This window comes from Bos mutus, chromosome X, assembly GCF_027580195.1.
Source record: "Bos mutus isolate GX-2022 chromosome X, NWIPB_WYAK_1.1, whole genome shotgun sequence".
Classification (NCBI taxonomy): Eukaryota; Metazoa; Chordata; class Mammalia; order Artiodactyla; family Bovidae; genus Bos; species Bos mutus.
The window spans coordinates 28,912,538-28,937,101 of record NC_091646.1 but is presented as its reverse complement, the minus strand read 5'-3'; the positions used below and the strand labels follow the sequence as shown (position 1 = coordinate 28,937,101).

The 24,564-nt window shown below is 39.9% G+C and overlaps 1 protein-coding gene across 1 annotated transcript in view; it reads right to left on the bottom strand.

Moving 5' to 3' along the window:
* Window positions 1-20,298, bottom strand: part of KIAA1210 (KIAA1210 ortholog) — a 57,263-nt gene extending 36,965 nt beyond the window's left edge. The window contains exons 1-7 of the mRNA XM_070366560.1: window positions 20,238-20,298; window positions 14,545-14,710; window positions 11,488-11,614; window positions 11,123-11,248; window positions 9,912-9,958; window positions 7,977-8,007; window positions 7,774-7,917 (exon numbers count right to left, since the gene is read on the bottom strand). Coding sequence (XP_070222661.1) covers window positions 7,774-7,917; window positions 7,977-8,007; window positions 9,912-9,958; window positions 11,123-11,248; window positions 11,488-11,614; window positions 14,545-14,710; window positions 20,238-20,298 — 702 coding nt within the window. The remainder of the gene's footprint in view (window positions 1-7,773; window positions 7,918-7,976; window positions 8,008-9,911; window positions 9,959-11,122; window positions 11,249-11,487; window positions 11,615-14,544; window positions 14,711-20,237) is intronic.
* Window positions 20,299-24,564: the final 4,266 nt, after the last annotated feature.

Sequence of the window (24,564 nt, the reverse complement as noted above, 5' to 3'; positions counted from 1 at the left end):
AAAAGAAATAAAAGGAATCCAAATTGGAAAAGAAGAAGTAAAACTCCCACTATTTGCAGATGACATGATTCTCTACATAGAAAACCCTAAAGACTCCACCAGAAAATTACTAGAACTAATCAATGACTATAGTAAATTGCAGGATATAAAATCAACACACAGAAGTGCCTTGCATTCCTATACACTAATAATGAGAAAACAGAAAGAGAAATTAAGGAAACAATTCCATTCACCATTGCAACGGAAAGAATAAAATACTTAGGAATATATCTACCTAAAGAAACTAAAGACTTATATATAGAAAACTATAAAACACTGGTGAAAGAAATCAAAGAAGACACTAATAGATGGAGAAATATACCATGTTCATGGATTGGAAGAATCAATATAGTGAAAATGAGTATACTACCCAAAGCAATTTATAGATTAAACGCAATCCCTATCAAGCTACCAACAGTATTCTTCACAGAGCTAGAACAAATAATTTCACAATTTGTATGGAAATACAAAAAACCTCGAATAGCCAAAGCGATCTTGAGAAAGAAGAATGGAACTGGAGGAATCAACCTACCTGACTTCAGGCTCTACTACAAAACCACAGTTATCAAGACAGTATGGTACTGGCACAAAGACAGAAATATTGATCAATGGAATAAAATAGAAAGCCCAGAGATAAATCCACGCACATATGGACACCTTATCTTTGACAAAGGAGGCAAGAATATATAATGGATTAAAGACAATCTCTTTAACAAGTGGTGCTGGGAAATCTGGTCAACCACTTGTAAAAGAATGAAACTGGACCACTTTCTAACACCATACACAAAAATAAACTCAAAATGGATTAAAGATCTAAACTTAAGACCAGAAACTATAAAACTCCTAGAGGAGAACATAGGCAAAACACTCTCCGACATACATCACAGCAGGATCCTCTATGACCCACCTCCCAGAATATTGGAAATAAAAGCAAAAATAAACAAATGGGACCTAATTAACCTTAAAAGCTTCTGCACATCAAAGGAAACTATTAGCAAGGTGAAAAGACAGCCTTCAGAATGGGAGAAAATAATAGCAAATGAAGCAACCGACAAACAACTAATCTCAAAATATACAAGCAACTCCTACAGCTCAACTCCAGAAAAATAAACGACCCAATCAAAAATGGGCCAAAGAACTAAATAGACATTTCTCCAAAGAAGACATACAGATGGCTAACAAACACATGAAAAGATGCTCAACATCACTCATTATCAGAGAAATGCAAATCAAAACCACTATGAGGTACCATTTCACACCAGTCAGAATGGCTGCGATCCAAAAGTCTACAAGTAATAAATGCTGGAGAGGGTGTGGAGAAAAGGGAACCCTCTTACACTGTTGGTGGGAATGCAAACTAGTACACCCACTATGGAGAACAGTGTGAGATTCCTTAAAAACTGGAAATAGAACTGCCTTATGATCCAGCAATCCCACTGCTGGGCATACACACTGAGGAAACCAGAAGGGAAAGAGACACGTGTACCCCAATGTTCATTGCAGCACTGTTTATAATAGCCAGGACATGGAAGCAACCTAGATGTCCATCAGCAGATGAATGGATAAGAAAGCAGTGGTACATATACACAATGGAGTATTACTCAGCCATTAAAAAGAATACATTTGAATCAGTCCTAATGAGGTGGATGAAACTGGAGCCTATTATACAGAGTGAAGTAAGCCAGAAGGAAAAAACATAAATACAGTATACTAACGCATATATATGGTATTTAGAAAGATGGTAACAATAACCCGGTGTACGAGACAGCAAAAGAGACACTGATGTATAGAACAGTCTTATGGACTCTGTGGGAGAGGGAGAGGGTGGGAAAGATTTGGGAGAATGGCAATGAAACATGTAAAATATCATGTAGGAAACGAGTTGCCAGTCCAGGTTCGATGCATGATGCTGGATGCTTGGGGCTGGTGCACTGGGACGGCCCAGAGGGATGGTATGGGAGGGGAGGAGGAGGAGGGTTCAGGATGGGGAACACATGTATACCTGTGGCGGATTCATTTTGATATTTGGCAAAACGAATACAATTATGTAAAGTTTAAAAATAAAATAAAATTTAGAAAAAAAAAAAAAAAAGAAATGAAAATGGAGAGATCACAACAGGCAACACAGAAATACAAAGGATCATGAGACTACTATCAGCAACTATATGCCAATAAAATGGACAACTTGGAGGAAATGGACAAATTCTTAGAAAAGTACAACTTTCCAAAACTGAACCAGGAAGAAATAGAAAATCTTAACAGAGTCATCACAAGCACAGAAATCAAAACTGTAATCAGAAATCTTCCAGCAAACAAACCCCAGGACCAGATGGCTTCACAACTGAATTCTACCAAAAATTTAGAGAAGAGCTAACACCTATCTTACTCAAACTCTTCCAGAAAGTTGCAGAGGAAGGTAAACTTCCAAACTCATTCTATGAGACCACCATCATCCTAATACCAAAACCAAAGATGCCACAAAAAATAAAACTACAGGCCGATATCACTGATGAACATAGATGCAAAAATCCTTAACAAAATTCTAGCAAACAGAATCCAATAACATGTTAAAAAGATCATACATCATGTCCGAGTGGTCTTTATCCCAGGGATGCAAGGATTCTTTAATATCCACAAATCAATCAATGTAATACACCACATTAACAAATTGAAAGATAAAAGCCATATGACTATCTCAATAGATGCAGAGAAAGCCTTTGACAAAATTCAACATCCATTTATGAGAAAACCCCTCCAGAAAGCAGGAATAGAAGGAACATACCTCAACATAATAAAAGCTATATATGACAAACCCACAGCAAACATTATCCTCAATGGTGAAAACTTGAAAGCATTTCCCCTAAAGTCAGGAACAAGACAAGGGTGCCCAGTCTCACCACCACTATTTCAAAACATAGTTTTGGAAGTTTTGGGCACAGCAATCAGAGCAGAAAAAGAAATAAAAGGAATCCAGATTAGAAAAAAAGAAGTAAATCTCTCACTGTTTGCAGATGACATGATTCTCTACAGAGAAAACCCTAAAGACTCCACCAGAAAATTACTAGAGCTAATCAATGCATATAGTAAAGTTGCAGGATATAAAATTAACACACAGAAATCCTTTGCATTCCTATACACTAGTAATGAGAAAACAGAAAGAGAAATTAATGAAACAATTCCATTCACCATTGCAACGAAAAGAATAAAATACTTAGGAATATATCTACCTAAAGAAACAAAAGACCTATATATAGAAAACTATAAAACACTGATGAAAGAAATCAAAGAGGACACTAATAAATGGAGAAATATACCATGTTCATGGATTGGAAGAATCAGTATAATGAAAATGATTATACTACCTAAAGCAATCTATAGATTCGATGCAATCCCTATCAACCTACCAATGGTATTTTTCACAGAACTAGAACAAATAATTTCACAATTTGTATGGAAATACAAAAAACCTCGAATAGCCAAAGCAATCTTGAGAAAGAAGAATGGAACTGGAGGAATCAACCTACCTGACTTCAGGTTATACTACAAAGCCACAGTCATCAAGACACACGCTGGTACTGGCACAAAGACAAAAATATAGATCAATGAAACAAAATAGAAAGCCCAGAGATAAATCCACGCACCTATGGACACCTTATCTTTGACAAAAGAGGCAAGAATATACAATGGAGAAAAGACAATCTCTTTAACAAGTGGTGCTGGGGAAACTGGTCAACCACTTGTAAAAGAATGAAACTAGAACACTTTCTAACACCATACACAAAATAAACTCAAAATGGATTAAAGATCTAAACGCAAGACCAAAAACTATAAAACTCCTAGAGGAGAACATAGGCAAAACACTCTCTGACATAAATCACAGCAGGATCCTCTATGATCCACCTCCCAGAATATTGGAAATAAAAGCAAAAATAAACAAATGGCACCTAATTAAAATTAAAAGCTTCTGCACAACAGAGGAAACTATAAGCAAGGTGAAAAGACAGCCTTCAGAATGGGAGAAAATAACAGCAAACAAAGCAATGGACAAAGAATTAATCTCAAAAATATACAAGCCACTCCTGTAGCTCAATTCCAGAAAAATAAACGACCCAATCAAAAAATGGGCCAAAGAACTAAACAGACATTTCCCCAAAGAAGACATCAGATGGCTAACAAACACATGAAAAGATGCTCAACATCACTCATTATCAGAGAAATGCAAATCTATACCACAATGAGGTACCATCTCACACTGGTCAGAATGGCTGCTATCCAAAAATCTACAAGCAATAAATGCTAGAGTGGGTGTGGAGAAAAGGGAACCCTCTTACACTGTTGGTGGGAATGCAAGCTGGTACAGCCACTATGGAGAACAGTGTGGAGATTCCTTAAAACACTGGAAATAGAACTGCCATACAACCCAGCAATCCCACTGCTGGGCATACACACCAAGGAAACCAGAATTGAAAGAGACACCTACATGTGCCACAATGTTCATTGCAGCACTGTTTATAATAGCCAGGACACGGAAGCAACCTAGATGTCCATCAGCAGACAAATGGATAAGAAAGCTGTGGCACATATACCCAATGGAATGTTACTCGGCCATTAAAAAGAATACATTTGAATCAGTTCTAATGAGGTGGATGAAACTGGAGCTTATTATACAGAGTGAAGTAAGCCAGAAAGAAAAACACCAATACAGTATGCTGCTGCTGCTGCTGCTAAGTCACTTCAGTTGTATATGGAATTTAGAAAGATGGTAATGATAACCTTATATGCAAGACAGCAAAAGAGACACAGATGTATAAAACAGTCTTTTGGACTTTGTGGGAGGAGGTGAGGGTTGGATGATCTGAGAGAATAGCATTGAAACATGTATATTATCATATGTGAAACAGATCACCAGTCCAGGTTCGATGCATGAGACAGGGTTCTCAGGGCTGGTACACTGGGATGACCCAGAGGGATGGGATGGGGAGGGAGGTGGGAAGGGGGTTCAGGATGGGGAACACATGTAAACCCATGGCTGATTCACGTCAATGTATGGCAAAAACCACTACAATATTGTAAAGTAATTAGCCTCCAATTAAAATAAATACATTTTTTTTTAATCCAAAATAAGATAGTAATGGAAGAACCGAGGTACAAAAAAGAGCTAAACAGCACAAGTCCTTCATTATTAGTAATTACTATGAGTGTAAATTAATTAAACTCTCCAATCAAAAGGCAGAAATTAGCAAGATGAATTTTAAAAACATGATCTATTTGCATGCTGTCTACAAGAAACTCACTTTAGATCCAAAAACAAACAAGTTGAAAGTGAAAGGATGATTAAAGGGATTCTAAGAAAATGATAACCAAAAGAGAGCTAGGGCAACTATACTAAAATCAAACAAAACAGATTTCAAGTCAAAATTGTTATAGGAGACAAAGATGGACATTATACATTGATAAACGGGTCAATCCATCAGGAAGATAGAACAGTCATAAACAAAACAACAGATCCCCCTCCAAAAAAAAAACAGACCTACTCCTGAATACATGAAGCAAAAATTGACAGAATTGAAGGAGGAAATGGACAGTTATACAATAATAGAGATGTCAGTATCCCACTTTCAATAATGAATAAACATCTAGACAGAAGATCAATAAGGAAATAGAGAACTTGAAACAATAATACAAACCTAACATATATATATATATATTTGTATGTATAATATTCCATTCAACAAGAGCATATGTATTCTTCTGAAATGCACATGAACATTCTCCTGTATAAACCATATGCTAGGCTACAAAATAAGTCTTAATAAATTTTAAAAGATTAAAACCATGCAAAATATCTTCTCTGATCACAACAGAACAAAACTACACAATCAATAACAGAAGGAAGACTGGAAAATTCACAAATAGGTGGAAATTAAACAACATACCCTTAAGCAATGAATGGGTCAAAGAAGAAATCAAAAGGAAAGTTAGAAAATACTTTGACATGAATTAATACTAAAACACAACATAAACTTATATGGTACAGCAAAAACAGTCTTTAGAAATGCATAGCTGTATATGCTTGTTAAAAAAAGAAGCTCTCAAATCACTACCCTAATGTTCCACCTTACTGCTAAGTCACTTCAGTCATGTCCGACTCTGTGCGACCCCATAGATGGCAGCCCACCAGGCTCTGCTGTCCCTGGGATTCTCCAGGCAAGAACACTAGAGTGGGTTGCCATTTCCTTCTCCAGTGCATGAAAGTGAAAAGTCAAAGTGAAGTCGCTCAGTCATGTCTGACTCTTCGCGACCCCATGGACTGAAGCCTACCAGGCTCCTCCACCCATGGGATTTTCCAGGCAAGAGTACTGGAGTGGGTTGCCATTGCCTTCTCCTATTCCACCTTAAGGAACCCAGAAAGATGAAACTAAACCCAAAGCTAGAAAGAGGAAGGAAATAATAGAGATTAAAGCAGAGATAATGAAATAGGGAATAGAAAAACAATATGGAAAATCAATGAAACCAAAAGTCTATCCTTTAAAAAGTAAAACAAAATGGACAAATCTTTAGCTACATTGATTAAGAAAAAATAAGACACAAATTCAGAATTGAAAGGAAACAATTACTACCAACCTTACAGAAATAAAAAGGATTATAAAACAGTACTATGAATACTTGTGTAGATAGCCTAAATGAAATGGATAAATTCCCAGACACATCCAAATTACTAAAATTGAATAAAAAAATAATGGAAAACCTGAATACACCTATAGCAACAGATTGAATCAGTAATCAAAACCTCAAAACAATGAGAAAACCAGGACCAGATGGCTTCACTGGTGAATTCTACCAAACTTTTAAATAATAATACCAATCCTTCACAAATATTTCAAAACACATATAAGAGGGAACACTTTCTGATTCTACGAGGCAAGCATTACCAGGACTCCAAAGCCAGATAAAGGCATCACAAGAAATGAATGGTATAACCTAAATCCCTCATGAATACACATGCAAAATACTAACAAACCAAATCCAACAGCATTTTAAGGGCAATTATACATGATGAGTAACTGGGATTTACCCAAGAATTAGGAGGTTTAACATATGAAAATCACTGTATAATATATGAAAATCAAATGTAATATACCATATTGAAAGAATGAAGGAAAAATAATATGATCATCATGATTGATGTGGAAAAAGCCAATCCAATTAACCACAGTTCCATTCACAGTTTGTGAATGGAGGTGTTAATGAGGACGGTCTACTGATTTTCCTATTGTTGATGGGTATTGTTGGCTGGCCAAAGCTAGATGCATGAAATACACATACATGCCCTCTCATGTCAAATGATTTTTCATACGGATATGTGTTTATCAAACCATACTATATGCCCTAACCTTTGGTATTTTTGGCATTTGAAATTGTAGAGGCTTTACTTACATAAAAATCTCTATTAGTTTTCTTCATGAAAGAACTGAAAACATCCACAATCTTATTTTTTCCAAAAATACTGTCTCCCATACCTTATAAATTACAGTGCTGATTATTTGGTTTTTAGAATTGGACAGAAAATGTAAACCAACAGGCAAATCAAAAGCCAAAAATGGTGGCTCCTTCCCCAAACATCCCCTTAGTATTGAGCTACAGCAGGAAAAAAGAAAGGTAAGAAGAAATAATGCCTCTGACTTGTGCACCCACCGCCCTTAACCTGCAATTTTGGCTGGAACTAACACTCACCTCCTTGCTTGTCAAGATGTTGTATGATGAACTCTTCTTAGGTGATTCATAATTAACAGACATTTCTTCAAGATCCTTAGAGATGGAGTCAGATCGAATGAGATGTGAGCTGATGCTGGGTTGGCATGGATGCAGTAGTGGAATCTGTCAAGGAAGAGTATAGAAAGAAAAAGTTAAAAACTGTGTGCCTTCCCCCAAATTACCTGTCGCTCAAAGGTTGAAGGGTTAAGAACCCTAAGTGGGAAAAAAAAAAAAAAAACGAGCCAAGGAAAGAATCTCCTACTTCCTTGTCTTCACTTCTAGTACCTACACAAACCAAAGACTAATAAATAGCCTGGGTTCACACTCTGGGTTGCTGCACACTTTTGCCAATCGCAAAGACAGAAACTTCAAATTGCTTCCTTGCTCAAAACCAGAACCCTGGTGTTATCTCCTACTGATGCCAACTAGAAATCTTATTTGAGTCCGATCTTTGTTTTGATTTTGTCTTATCTTTGGAAGTCCAGATCTTGGGGAGATGAGTCTTTGGGTTATGTTCTGGGCTTGGCATCCAGGCTACAATCTTTATTTCTATCATTCTCTCTGTCCAGGAATCGTCTGGATGGAATCTTGACTGTGTTGGTTGCTTATCTTAAGCCTGTTGAGACTGATTTTCTGGCAATTTTAGAAAATCTACACAACTATTCCTGGTTAGAACTGGATGACTAGTTTTCTGAAGGGGATAAAAATTGTTCATTTGGTTTTACCTTGAGCTTCAGCAGACTGATTTAGTTGATTCCAGTTAGGAGTTCATGTTATACTTGAATTTGAGGCACTGGCCCCTGCCATGATCCTCTTGATGTGTATCAGAATCCCTGATTTTATCTTTTTAACAAATACTGGCTAAGCATGTACAATGTGCCACACCATTCTAGGCACTGGGTCTATAACAATAAACAAAACAAAATCCTTGTTGACATGGAGCTGACATGCTTGATTCTGTCATAGGCTCTGCTCCTGCTCAGGACAGATGGATGTCAAACTCTCAAAGCCAAAGAAAAGGAGCCACATTGAGTTTCTGTCTGTGGAGTACTCCTGGCCAACATCTACGTTGCCCTCTTATGACTACTAGGCCCCACTGGGGGTTCTTAACAACAGACCTCGGGGATTAACAATCCCAAAGCACAATTGTAATAATAATCACTGTAATAATGGCAGTGATTATTATTTATCCTATTAATATAATTAATATAATACAGAATATTATATTATTCCATAAAAGTTAACTTTTACGGAAGGCTTTACTTGGCTTTTGTTGTTCACTCACTAAGTTGGGTCTGACTCTTTGCAACCCCATGGAATGCAGCACACCAGCCTTCCCTGTCCTTCACTATCACCTGAACTTTGCTAAAACTCATGTCCATTGAGTCCATGATGCCATCCAACCATCTCATTCTCTGTCGCCCTCTTCTCCCCCTGCCCTCAATCTTTCCCAGCATCAGGGTCTTTTCACATGAGTCAGCCCTTTGCATGAGGTGGCCAAAGTATTGGAGCTTCAGCTCCAGCATCAGTCCTTCCAATGAATATTCAGGGTTGATTTCCTTTAGGATTCACTGGTTTGATCTTGCAGTCCAAGGGACTTTCAAGAGTCTTCTCTAACATGACAGTTCAAAAGTATCGATTCTTTGGCTCTCAGCCTTCTTTATGGTCCAACTTTCACAATCCATACATGACTACTGGACAAACCAAATAGCTTTGACTAGACAGACTTTTGTCAGCAAAGTGATGTCTCTGCTTTTTAATATGCTGTCTAGGTTTGTCATAGCTTTCCTTCCAAGGAGCAAGTGTCTTTTAATTTCATGGCTGTAGTTACTGTCCACAGTGATTTTGGAGCCCAAGGAAATAAAGACTGTCACTGTTTCCATTTTTTCCCTCAGCAGTATGTGAACTGAAAAATTCCAGATGTTCAAGCTGGATTTAGCAAAGACAGAGGAACCAGAGATCAAATTGCCAACATCCATTGGATTATAGAAAAAAGCAAGAGAATTACAGAAAGACATCTACTTCTGCTTCACTGAACACTCAAAAGCCTTTGACTGTGTGGATCACAACAAACTGTGGAAAATTCTTAAAGAAATGGAAATACCAGACCACCTTACCTGTCTTCTGAGAAACCTGTATGAAGGTCAAGAAGCAACAGGTAGATCTGGGAACAATACATCAAGGCTGCATATTGTCACCCTGCTTATTTAACTTATATGCAGAGTACATAGTGTGAAATTCCGGATTTAACTTATATGCAGAGTACATAGTGTGAAATTCCAGGCTGTTGAAGCCTAGCTTGAAGGATTTTGAGCATGGCCTTTCTAGCAGGTGAAATGCGTACTACTGGTGTGGTAGTTTGAACCTTCTTTGGCATTGCTCTTCTTTGGAATTGGAATGAAAACTGACCTTTTCCAGTCCTATGCCCACTGCTGAGTTTTCAAAATTTGCTGGCATAATGAGTGCAACACTTTCACAGTATCATCTTTTAGGATCTGAAATAGCTCAATTGGAATTCTATCACCTCCACTAGCTTTGTTCATAGTAATGCTTCCTAAGGCCCACTTGACTTCACCAGGATATCTATCTATCTTTAGGTGATAGATGATAACGCCAATATGGTTACCATCATGGTTACCTAAGACCTTGTTTGTACAGTTCTTCTGTGTATTCTTGCCACCTCTTCTTAATATTTTCTGCTTCTGTTAGGTCCATACAATTTCTGTCCTTTATTGTGCCCATCTTTGTATGAAATATTCCCTTGGTATCGCTAATTTTCTTGAAGAGATCTCTAGTCTTTCCCATTCTATTGTTTTCCTCTATTTCTTTGCATTGATCACGAGGAAGGCTTTCTTATCTCTCCTTGCTATTCTCTGGAACTCTGCATTCAGATGGATATATCTTTCCCTTTCTCCCTTACCTTTCCCTTCTCTTCTTTCCTCAGCTATTTGTGAGGTTTCCTCAGACAATGGAGACTAAAGATGTGCCCTCCTTCCTGTTGAGGCAGGGCCAGAGAATTTCAACACCTTAGAGACTGGGCTAATGGAAAGGCTAATAGGTTGGAGGTCGACACATTTGAGTCAGAGTTCCAGGGCTACCACTAACTATACGGTCAGCTGGAACAATTTCTTTAATCTCTCTGAGTCTTTATTCAATCCTCACAGACAACCCCTTGAACTAGATATTTATATTACACCCATTATAGATGAAGAAAGGAAGGCTCAGAGAGATTAAGTAATCAGCCCAATGTCACAGGGCCAATAAATAGTAGAGCAGGGATTCAAGCATAGGTCTGCCTGTTTGACTTTGAACAATTCTACTTTATTACCTCGGTGGTCTTGTAGCCTGCAACATGGAATTCACTTCTGGCTGCACCTCTTGGCACAGTTCCAAACATAGCTTCAGGCATGCTACCAGTCCCAGCTCTAGGCAGAGTAGTAGAAACATGAGATTTCTGTGGAAGAAAGAAAAAACATGGGGGTTGGAATGCCTGCACATTAATGTCACCATTATAATACTCAGAGCATTTTCGGGGTGCATAAAGAGAAGTGAAGATGGTGATCCTGGCCAATACTGTGTGTCAGGCACTAGGGAAGCACATCATATACTTAGATATTCTCTTATCCAGTGTTTACAACAGTGGGGGTGGAATCAGGAGTCCAAGTATGAGCTGATGCTCCAGTTTGCCATTACCTGCAAAGGTCTGCCTCTTGGGATCTCTGGAGAGGGGTACAGCTTCCTTTCTGATCTTTCAGGGTCAGGCTCCAACATAAAGATGCTGTCATGAGACAGGGCTCTGATCCCCATTCTGCTCTTGGCCCTGGCCAGGAAGGAAAAAGTCTTATGAAAGCAGCCAAGGGAACCAAAGATACATGTGTGTCTATACTATGGCCTACCACAGACACCTCAGAAGCATATGTGCTGACACACACAGTCTTCCATGAGATACTGAGTGAGGAAAATAAAGAATAGTATGGTCCCATTTAATACATATACATATATGACATGGGCTTCCCAGGTGGCGCTAGTGGTAAAGAGCTCGCCTGCCAGTTCAGGAGACATAAGGGACTCCGGTTCGATCCTTGGGTTGGCAAGATCCCCTGAAGGAGGGCATGGCAACCCACTCCAGTATTCTTGCCTGGAGAATCTTATATACAGATGAGCCTGGCAGGCTATATATAGTCCATGGGGTCACAAAGAGTCAGACATGAATGAAGTGACTGAGCACACATATATTACATACATATATAGTTTGTGATCATAGAGAAAAGTCTGGAAGGATATCCACCAAACTGTTAGCAGTGTTTCCCTCTGAGGAATGGCACTAGGAACAGCAGGAGTACTTTCATTTTATACTCTACGTACTTCTGCATAATTTTAATGTTTTCAAATGATCCACACATAGTTTTTTATATATAATAGCTTTACTGAGATATAGCTTACATACCATATAATTCACCACTGAAAGTATACAGTTCAGCAGTGACAACACTGTGGAAGGGGAAGGAAGACCCTGAGTCTTGCTATTATTAAGGTGAAAGTTATAAAAGATCTTCCCTCTTCCACCCCACCCTCTGGATTTTAGTAGAGCTAATCTTAGTCTTCCTTATACCTATACGACTGAGTGACTGAACTGACTGAGACCTATAAGGCAATGGTCTATAATGTATGGTTTGTGAGGTATGAAGCCAGCCCCTCAGTGCAAAACCATCTCCCTCCCTAGTAAAGCTATCTGAAATTCCTCACATTCAATGCACTCATTAAGGTCCATTTTAATGAGACCTCTGCGCTGTTAGTAAGCAGTATAACACATTTGCTAACTGTCTTATTAGTTCAGTTCAGTTCAGTTGCTGAGTTGTGTCCTACTCTTTGCGACCCCATGGACTGCAGCATTCCAGGCTTCCTTGTCCATCACCAACTCCTGGAGCTTGCTCAAATTCACATCCATTGAGTCTGTAATATCACCCAAACATCTCATCCTCTGTCTTCCCCTTCTCCTCCTGCCCTCAATCTTTCCCAGCATCAGAGTCTTTTCCAATGAGTTGGCTCTTTTGAAAAGACCCTGATGCTGGGAAAGATTGAAGGCGGGAGGAGAAGGGGATGACAGAGGATGAGATGGTTGGATGGCATCACCGACTCAGTGGACATGAGTTTGAGTAAACTCTGGGAGTTGGTAATGGACAGGCAGGCCTGGCGTGCTGCAGTCCATGGGGTCACAAAGAGTTGGACATGACTGAGTGACTGAAATGAACTGAACTGACTCTGCATATGAGTTAAATAAGCAGAGTGACAATATACAGGCTTGACATACTCCTTTCCCAATTTGGAGTCCATTGTTCCATGTCTGGTTCTAACTGTTGCTTTTTGACATGAGTATAGATTTCTCAGGAGGCAGGTAAGGTGGTCTGGTATTCCCATCTCTAAGAATCTTCCACATTTTGTTGTTAGCCACACAATCAAAGACTTTGGTGTAGTCAATAAAGCAGAAGTAGATGTTTTCCTGGTACTCTTGCTTTTTCTATGATCCAATGTATGTTGGCAATTTGATCTCTGGTTCCTCTGCCTTTGGTAAATCCAGCTTGAATATCTGGAAGTTCTCAGTTCACATACTGCTGAAGCCTAGCTTGGAGAATTTTGAACATTACTTTGCTAGCGTATGAGATGAGTGCAATTGTGTCGTAGTTTGAACATTCTTTGGCATTGCCTTTCTTTGGGATTGGAATGAAAACTGACCTTTTCCAGTCTTGTGGGCGCTGCTAAGCTTTCCAAATTTTCTGGCATATTGAGTGCAGCACTTTTGCAGCATCATCTTTTAGGATTTGAAATAGCTCAACTGGAATTCCATCACCTCCACTAGCTTTCATTACCTCCAAGCAAAGCCTTGAGGCAATGGATAGCAGGACACTTGAGTTTTGTTGGGATTTCAGATAAGTCTGGGGTTTAAGGCCAGGGGAACAGGCCCAAGTGGAACTCCATAGAGGGCAATTCAATTGATCCAGAAAGAGCCTGGGGGGTACTGGGCGTCCAGATTTTCCACATTTCTAAGATGTGGAATTTGGGGCTTCAAAGATGAAAGTCTGAACAGGAATGGCAGTGGTGGCTGAGAAACAGTCTTCCCCATACTTATATGATCAGTTACAGCATTTGCCCCAGTCTCTTGGGATGGAGGGAGAAATAGACTTGGGTTCCTTGCTTGCTTGTTGTTGTTGTTGTTGTTTTTAATTAACACAGTGATTTCACCCTTACGTCTCAACCCAGCTAGATGGCTTCACCATCTAAGATTTTAATCACACATTATGAGATCTGGAGTCTGAGGGCAGTGCAAGCAAATCAGATCAAGCTTCCAAAACGATGGAGACTATCCTTCCCTTATGAAACAGAGGCCACCAGCTCCTCTCTAGTGGTAGGCTCCACATCTCAAGTGCTTGTAGCTGTGACACAGCAGGATTGCCCTGATCTACCCACACCCTCTTACCCAGTGCTCTTAGGGGAGTGGGATATGCATTTGGTATGCCCCATCCAACCCACTGAGCTGTGAAACCCAGACAGCAAGCATATATCTATGAGCACAGGGCAAACCCCCCAGGATGTGGCTGCATTGGCAAAGGCTGCAGACCCACCTCCCACAGACAGGGTGAGCAAGAGCCCCTGGGGACCAAAGGCCAGTGATGATTCAGCTGCCAAACGAGGACCTGGCTGTAGCTCCCTGCCCTTTGCCTTGTCCTCAGCCCCCACCCGTCCTGAGCTTACCCTGGCATGGTTTCTTGACCTTGAACTGACTTCAGAAAAGAGATGTCAATACTGCTGCTGGACAAGCTTGTTTTGAGCCGTCTCCCTCCACGGACATCTTTGGGCTCTTTCTTCTTCTTCTTGCCAAAGAAGCTCTTGAAGGCTTTAAATCTGGATTTCTTTTTTCCTGGAAGTTATAAATGCAAGTGAGACAGAGTGTGATGGTGGAAGGGAACACAGGAGAGGAAATGGCTTTCATGTTGGGAATGAGGAGTAGGATCCCAAAAGGCCCTAGCTTTCGCACCAGTGCCCCTGGCATTGTTCATCTGCTTTGTTCTCTTCTTAGGAACTCACCAACAAAGTATCTGAGTTTCTGGTGAAAGCAGAAGCTCAGGCCCCAGCCTGTGGCCTCCGGGCAGCCTCTATTCATGCTCAACTCACCCTGCATTCACTTGCCTCTCAATTTCAACTATTAACACACACCTCTTCCCTGGCCCTAAGAAGTTCATTCATACACAGCAACTTTTGAGCCAACATAAGCACTTGGTACCCTGATCACTGGAGTTTTTGTGATCCAGCTGGGAAGCCAAGCTTCCACATGTGACAGATACTTCAGGACCTTTGGAAATCCATGTGGGAGCTGGTATTGCCCAACCTGTGTGCTGCAAGGATGCAGACCCAAGGAACGAGTGCAGGGGGTTGGTGTGGTCATGGAAGATGTCTTCTAAGAAGGGCTTTATGAGGAAGGGAGAGGGCCAGGAATTGGGCAGAAAGGGGTGCTGGGCAAAGAAGCACCCTGTGCAAAAGGCGTGACAACATCACCAAAGAATTTTGCAAGGGAGGGTGTGTGTGTGCATGTATGTGTGGGTGTATTATGTGCACTGTTCCTCAATTATTGCTGATTGGTTCAGATTACCTACAGGGCTGCTGCCCTCTGCAAATGCAGATAATTGAAAGTTTGGTCTACTATCATTAAAAACAAAACAAAACAAAACAAAACAGGGCAGCAGTGAGGAATGTGAGTTTTCAATGCTCTTCAGGCTCTCTCTGGGTTTTCTTGAGTTTCTTAATAAGCACATGTATCTTTCTCCCGGCTCAGAAGAGGGGGAGGGCAGGGGAGTTTGTGCTGCATTCATCCGTGAGAAGGAACCTGCTCTTACTGTTTCACATGCAGTAATTTACCAACTCAGGTGTCTCATTCCAATTCCCAACAGCCTGGTCTCTGGAAGCCAACAAGACTGTTATAAGATAGGCTTAGTGGTGTGGTGGAAAACACCACCAGAGAGTAAGAAAACTCTGGAATACTGAGCTTGGTTTGGCTCTGCTATCGATTAGCTCTGTAACCTCAGGCAAGTCACTCAACCTCTCTGGGGCTCAGCTGGAAAATAAGGGGATCATGCTAATCAGTGTCTCCCAAAGCGTGTTCAGAGGGATGCTCATAGGTCTATTGCATGAAAAGGGGGTTCTGCAGTCTAGTCAATCTGAAAAATGTTGATTAAACACAGTTTAGGGCTCTGTGTTCCAACAAAACTTTTCTGAAACTTCAACATGCCTATGTGGATGGTGAAGTGCCAAGAAACTGGGTATCAGTGTTGTCTCCCCGATGCATGTATGCAGAACATCTAGCAAAACACACTTAGGCAAATGCTGAAGTAGGGCTCCTTCTAGTGCTGAAATACTATGGCCTGTCTGTGTACTGATTGCTCCTGGGCCTGCCTAGTCTAGAACCTTTAGAAAGGTTTATAAACCTCAAGGCCTGCCTTAAGTCCAATTTTCCACCATCACTACAATTCATGCTCCTTTTTGCACACTTAAAACTTGACTGCTGGCACCACACATTTTGCACCTGAATGGTCTCTAGTCTGTGCCTTCATTCATTCATTCAACTATTCAGTGAACATTTATTAAGGTCAAGCACTTACTATGTTTTGTGTATCAATGAGAAAGGAATAAGATACGGTTCTATGTTTTAGCTACTGTCCCCCAGCTCAGGGCTGTAGGCAGGCCCTCTTTAGCATCCTTTTTAGCAACTAGCACAGTGCAAACACACGGTGACACTCCAGAGACAGCTGAACCCACTGAGGGGTGCAGAGAACCAACATAGCTTGTCACATCCCTTCCTTAAATTGAGATCACTGGGCACAGCCATTCTTAAGCATCCTATCATTTAAATGCTGGCCCTTATCACGATTGATATAAATTGTAAATAATGTAGGAAAGAGTTTGGCATAGGATCTGGCATGTAGTAAATGCTAATAAGTGAGCTAGAATTAAGGAATCAATTATTGTCTATTAAGACCAGATTCAATTCTATCTATAAAACTGATCTATCAATTCTAACCATCTAACCATCTATAGATAAAGAGAAGCACCATTGGGGCAATGAAGGAAGATGGTAGTATTTATGCTTGATAATCCTTGCTTAAGTAACTTCAGTTCTGAAAGGTCTGAGGAATCTCTCATTTACTAGGATATACCTACATAGGGTCATGGTTAGGATAAATTTGGCAAGTGTACCTTGAGACAGACAGAATAAAGCATGAAGACGCATTAGGAAATATATATTTTCCCAAGTTCCCTTTTTTAATTTTTTAAGGAAAAAAATTAAACGAATTTCTAGGATAATGAATTATTTAAAATGATGTTTGACCTCATAGAACTACTGTGAGGATTCAACATGAAAGTGCTGAAAAGTATACAGGACAGAGTAGGCTGGCCCTAAAATAATCTGCATTTTGCTCCCCAGCTTTCTAATCTTCCCACCCCCTAAGGATTCCTAAAATCCATGCAATAGGGATATTTTAATGTAAAATCCTGATTACTATACTCTGTTAATGACTATACTCAGTTTTTTACTGGGATATATTTACCAATTAGATCTCAGGATAAATGCCCTTATCTGTAGTATTTGCCTACTTCTGTGGTGTAAATACTCCCACGGTGGTCAATTTCAAGCTAGTAATATGACATTTAGGAAGAGACATGCACAGCCCCTCAAGTCAGCCTGAGCCAGCTCCAACAGACCACTAAATAATTGCTGCCCAGTGATTAAGAATTGGGCAGTGCCATCTCACAAACAGGAAGGAGCCTTTGTAGCCACTGCCATTTTTCAAACAGAAGGAATGGGATTTATTGATTCTTGACAGGCAGATCTCCTTCTGGCCTTCTGAAATGAGAACAACTTTCTGCTCAGTGTTGGGAACCATAATGGTTATTGTCCTTCTTGCCTAGAAATCCCATAAGGGAAGGGAGGTGGGCAAAGCTAGAGGATTTCAAGTTGCAAACCTGCTTCTTACATACCAGCAAAGAGAGCCAGGAGAGAATCAGCAGGTGGTAGCTAGATCCGTGACACAATCTATAAACACTTAATAACTGAATAAAAACACTTCCAATAAATTTTTCAGGCTGTAAAACTGAGTGTACCAAACATAATTGTACAAAACTTCATAATTTGTACAAACCAAATTATGTTTTGACACATTTTTATGTTCCTAAATTAACCAAACGACTAATGACTTAAGAACTATGCTGCTACTGCTGCTGCTGCTAAGTTACTTCAGTCGTGTCTGACTCTGTGAGACCCCATAGACAGCAGCCCACCAGGATCCCCCATCCCTGGGATTCTCCAGGCAAGAACACTGGAGTGGGTTGCCATTTTCTTCTTCAATGCATGAAAGTGGAAAGTGAAAGTGAAGTCGCTCAGTCATGTCTGACTCTTAGCGACCCCATGGACTGTAGCCTACCAGGCTCCTCCGTCCATGGGAGTTTCCAGGCAAGAGTACTGGAGTGGGGTGCCATTGCCTTCTCTGTAAGAACTATAACAGGTGTTAAAAATTAAGTATGCACACATTCCAATTTCCCTCCAATCTTCCATTTCGGCAGAAACAGCTTATTTTCCCATGAGGATGTAAAATATTGGTTGGCCAAAAAGCTCATTTGGGTTTATGAGCTTTCCCAATTCCCTGGGTGGGGAAGATCCCCTGTAGAAAGAAATGGCAACCCACTCCAGTATTCTTGCCTGGGAAAACCCATAGACAGAGGAGCATAGTGTGCTACAGTCCATGGGGTCGCAAAGAGTTGGACATGACTGAGTGACTAAACAACAACAAGACTTATGTAGGTCACCTATACACTGGGTAACTTATTCCCCTACAAGGCACAGCAGTGATGGTCAGTGAGCTGACAGCTGTCTGGATTTCTCCTGTAACAAAGCCATTGACCTCCCTGTCCAAGTCCAAGGACTACATATTCCCAAACAGGCAGTAGCTTTCAACATCCCCATGCACTGAGGGCCGGCAGTATGTCACATGCCAGGAAACAGCCCATGGAAGCCATCCCCTGACCTTCCCCCAGAGAAAAAAACACAACTCCAATGAAGAAATTATCACCTCGGATTGTGTATTTGCTTACCTACCATGCACACAGGCCCTTCTGGGTTGAACTTAATGAGCTTTCAAAATGCAAGGCACATAATGGTGACCTTGCTCTCTTGCATTGCTTCTTGGAAAGAAAACTCTTCTAATTAGCCTTTCTTCCCTTCAACTTCCCAACAGCCACTGTATTCTCTGTCTGGCAATGACTCATACTACAAATGTACCCAAATGTTTGGTCTCTTAAAAAGGATTGTGAATAGAGAAAGGGTATTTCCTTACCTCCACTCTTCATCAAGATGCACTGCATTGCCATCTTTTTTGGTAGACATCTGTCTAGCTCATATCCAAAAAGATAGGTCAGTTCATTTGGTTGTTGGGGCTGCCTTGGTGAGGAGGCCTATCATTCATTTATTTATTCATTCATTTCTTAAAAACTTTTGAGCATCTAATCACGCTCTCTGAGGCCCAATACTGAACAATGGTGACACAGAGATGAAGACCCAAGCCCTGTCCTCAGGGGTCCATGCACCATGTTCAGCATCCCCCTACTCACTTCATTAGTGAAATCAGGCCTCTGGGAAGCCTCAAGAAGGTTCCCTGCTCTCTGTCTTTCCAGACCAAGTCTTCTGCCCAACACACTACTAAGAAAATTCAGCAATCATTGAAGAACAACCCAGTGAACTCTTCAATTCAGTTCTGTCTTTAAATTCAATGTCTCACCTTATATCTTTGGGTTCTTCCCCTTCCCTCCACATTTTTTTTCAGTGTCAGTAAAACTTATCATTGTTTAGTGACCTTTGCCTATTACCCCATCCATGGTCTCCTATCACTCACAGGTGATTCATAGTTTATAATTATAATTTAAATGAATACACATCTAAGTAGATTTTGCAAAAGAAATTTTTGTAAATTGTTCCCATTTAATAGAAGCCTATGGTGATGTCTTTTGTTACTATACCCCCTTTACACCTCAAAATTACAAATTTATCTATTAGTTAGATCTGGATTACTATCTATGGCAAAACCTCAATTGAATCTCTCAGATCATGGCCTGTTCTTATTTCTTTTTCTGATTAAGCAGAAATACTCCTTTTGCCTTAGTAAACAGAACCTGGTAACCATCTTCAAGGAAGACTGCAAGGTCTAGACAAAACTTTTTAGACTATCAGAGATTGAGATGAAAGAGAAGAGCTTAGAAGATGGAAAAGTAAATGTTGACTGAGTATTATCATTAGAAATTTGATATGAACTTGTCTTCTTGTGACTTGATTCTGTCTTCTAAGGGTTAAACACACTAAACAAGTCTAGTTCTAGTTATCAAGATTATATTGGGTTACTTACCCTCATCACTGGTCTCCAGAACTTCCACACTGCCAGAAACTTCACTTAGTGATTCAGACATAATTGGTTCACTAAAATAAAATATAGAGCAAGAAACCAAAAAAAATCATTCAATATCCAGTATATTACACAATCATTTTACCTGACTCCTTATCCTCCAGTTAGATTCTTAAACTATGCAAGAAAAGATATATAAAGGGAATTGCCATTAGAGAGAACTATTCTTCCTTTAAAAAAGACAATGGTTCCATTTACATGAAATGTACAAGATAGGTAAACACAGAAAGTATTTTGCTTAGGGCTAGAGGTGTTTTTTGAGTGATAGAATACAGAATTTCTTTTTGAAGTAATAACAATATTCTAAAATTAATTGTGATGGTCACACAAATCTTTGGTTTTTTAAAAATTTTATTTATTTGGCTCCATAGGGTCTTAGTTGTGGCACCCAGGATCCTTGTTGTGGTGAGAGGGTTGTGGCTTGCAGGTTAGTTGCTCTGTGGCATGCGGAATCTTAGTTCCCCCAGGGATCAAACGTGAATCCCTTGTATTGGAAGGCAGATTCTTAACCACCAGGGAAGTCTCCAAATCTTTGAATATACTAAAAAGCACTGAACTGTATACTTTAAAAGAGTGAATTGTATCATATATGAATTACAGCTCAATAAGGCTATTACTGGGACTTCCCTGGCAGTTCAGTGGTTAAGACTCCATGCTTCCAATGCAGGAGGTGCATGTTTGATCCCTGGTGAGGAAACTAAGATCCCACATGCCATGCAGTTCAGCCAAAAACAAAGAAATAAATAAAGCTGTTACCAAAAAATAAAAGACAAATATACAAAACCTGGTCTATTGCTTTGTGTGGGGGCCCATTAGATTTGGAGGCCTTTTACTATTCATGGGTGTACCCAGGCAGACAGAATTGTATTGATAAGCTATAAAGAAAAAATTAAGATACCCGACTACATAAAAATTTTAAACTTTTGGCCAAAAAAAGTAGAGTCAGCAAATGAATAACAAACTAGGAAGTAATACTTACAGCAAATACAGATTTCGGGGTCGATTTTCTTAACTGGCAAGAGTGCATATAAATCAATAAAAGACAAACAACTGGATATAAAATGGGGCAAATGATACAACAGGAAGTTTATCAAAAAAGAAATACATAAAGAAATGCTCAGTCCTACTCATAATTAAAAAAATGTAAATCAAAATATCAAGTCAACATTTTCACCTATCAGATTGTCAAGAAGTTTTAATTTTGATGTTCCATGCTGACAAAGATGGGAAAAATAGACATGTTCATACATTATGGAGTGTAAATTGCTCTCTGAATAAGCAATTTCACAGTATCAAAATAAAAAATATATACATACCTTTTGATACAGTAACATCACAACTGGAACTTTACCCTGTAGCTATACTCACACTTGCACACAAAAATATACATGCAAGAATGTTTCTTACAGCATTGTTTTAAGTAGCCCAAAATGAGAAACGGCCAAAGTGACCATCAAAAGGGTAATTCTCCCTTGACTCTGATTCTATGTCATAGGAGAATTATCTATCCTTGGCCTCCTTTCCATTAGTGCAGATAATCAACTGAGAGTCTACTGTACATTTTCTTTTTTTTAGGCAAGTCTCAAATTTTTTATTTAAAGAAATGATGCATAATACATAGCAATAATTTCAACAAGCTTTTTGTTTAAATTTTAGCCTCTGTAGACTCAAAAGCACAAGGAATTACTTACATATCTAAAAATAATACTCTGAAATTTCATTTTATTTTTCATCTTCTGTACTGCTTTTGCTATCAAGATATAGGTATTCCTACATAATGTTTTGGCCTTCCCGAGTGACTCAGTGGTAAAGAACCTATAGGAGACCCAGTTTTGAACCCTGGTTAGGCACAATCCCCTGGTGAAGGAAATGGCAACTTACCCAGTATTCTTGCCTGGAGAATTCCACAGACAGAGCACCCTGGAGGGCTATAGTCCATGGGGTCAAAAAGAGTTAGACATGACTTAGCAACTAAAACAACAACAATATAATGCTTTAGATTTTTTCCCTTTATATTAACCTTAATCATAATACATTTTCCATTCATTCTAGCCAAAGCTAGAGATGATACGACTAGGGAAGCATATCAGTTGATAATCACACTTTTTAAATTATGCTGACATTTTTTTAAATTTTATTTTATTTTTAAACTTTACATTAAATTATGCTGACATTTTTAATCAGAGTTGGTGTGTGGAGGGGAAGGGTTCTGATCAGTACCATAACCCAGAGAAAGGATGCTATATTCACATATAGCAGGAGCACTGTGGAGAGGCAGGCAGGGACTTATCATAGCTCCTTATCATAGCTCCCCTTGGGGTCTTGATTCAAGTACCATCAAGTTGAATTCAGTAGGTTCTGGATTCCCTCTCCCTACCCTGGATCTCTTCTGCTTCCAGAAATAGTCAACCTGCCATTGCTGTTTCATAGATGGGCTCCAGGCCCAGCCTGCACTGCCCTCTAGCCGTAAGCTCTGATGTGGTGACCACAGGTTCTGAGGTGAAGGTGAACTTGAGCGGTCACCCACTGAGAGTGACTGAGGCCTTGGCAAGCAAAAGTTTCCAAACCACATGGAAAGCTGACAGGGTCCTGGTATCAAAATGACTTGAGACTCTCTCACTGAAAAGTCTCATGGTTCCCCACGGGTTTGTGTTCTTTCTCACTGCAATGAATAATAAAACCAGCTTGTTCAATGGCAGATGTGTTCCAGGTGGGCTTTGACTGAAAGGTATTGGCACTTTATTCAAATCACTCAAAGTCTATAATCCAATATCATAATTCTGCCCGAAGATGACAACCCCAGATCCACAAAGTACTCACTAATTATGACACAAACTATATATATATACACACACATACACACACACACACAAGTTCCATCTGGAGATCTGGAAGAAGCAAAGGGATAGAGCAATTCAGAAGCCCCTCAGAAAGTCAACAGGAGAACAGGAGAATTCCTTAGGCCAGGAACAATTCACATCACTGGTGAGTCCCTGTGACATCTTAAAAAACATGGCAGTGTCCCTTTCCCCTGCCACTAAGAAAGGCTTCTTAGACACTTGGGAAATAAACTATCTCTGAGCTTTAAAGAAGCCCATGGAAAAGGAGCTCATTTTCCAAAATACCAGGCCACAGCAGGTTAACGTTGCTTTTTTTTTTTTTAATTTGATTTTATTTTAAAACTTTACAATATTGTATTAGTTTTGCCAAATATCGAAATGAATCCGCCACAGGTATACCCGTGTTCCCCATCCTGAACCCTCCTCCCTCCTCCCTCCCCTCCCCTCCCTCTGGGTCGTCCCAGTGCACCAGCCCCAAGCATCCAGTACCGTGCATGGAACCTGGACTGGCAAACGTTGCTTTTGACCCACCACTGTCAGGGGTAGAAGAAAGAAGGGGAAGGACAACCAAAAAGAAAAAAGATGAAAGACAAAGGGAAAACAAAGAAAGAAGGCATCCTGCCAGCATCTGTGTTCCTAGAGCTCTAAGAAAATCATTCAATCTAAATAACCTTTGAGTTTCAACTGTCTCAAATTCTTTCTGGCATACTTGCCTTATTTCCCCAACTGAGGGCCCTGAGGACAGTACCACCATCAGCAGAGCTGTCTCCCCTTCCAAACCAACAAACCAACAACCACAACCAAACACATGAACCTTCTCCAGATTTGAAATCCTCTTCCTGTTACCACCCATTTCTCTGCATTTCTTTAAAGCCAAACTTTAAAGAGCTCTCTTAGCTTACCACTCTTATGTCTTCACTTCTGTGCTCTCTCCAACCAGCTTTCCAAATCCAACTACTTCCAAACCACTGCAGTAAAACTGCTCATGTTCAATCCAACCCTCTGCTACTTGAACTGCCTTCCCAGCAGCATCTGACACTCCCTCCTTGTTGAATAATTTTATCACTTGCCTTTCTGAACATCACATCATACTCCCTTCATTTTCCTCCTGCCTCATTGGCTGTTCCTTCTCACCCTCCTTGGCTGTATCTTCCTCCTTTCCCTGGATGTGAAATGTTGTAGCATTTGAGGGCCCTACCCTTGGCCCTTTTCTGTATGTACAGTGATTTCCTAGACCAGCACCATCACATGGAAATGTTAACAGGAGCCACAATTTCAAGCCACAGAGGTAATTTAAAATTTTCTAGAAGCCACATTTTAAAAAGCAAGAAGAAACAGGTGAAGTTAATCTTAATAATGTATTTTACTTAGTAGAACCGAAGTTTTATCATTTCAACACATAATCATTATAAAAATAATATCAATGAGGT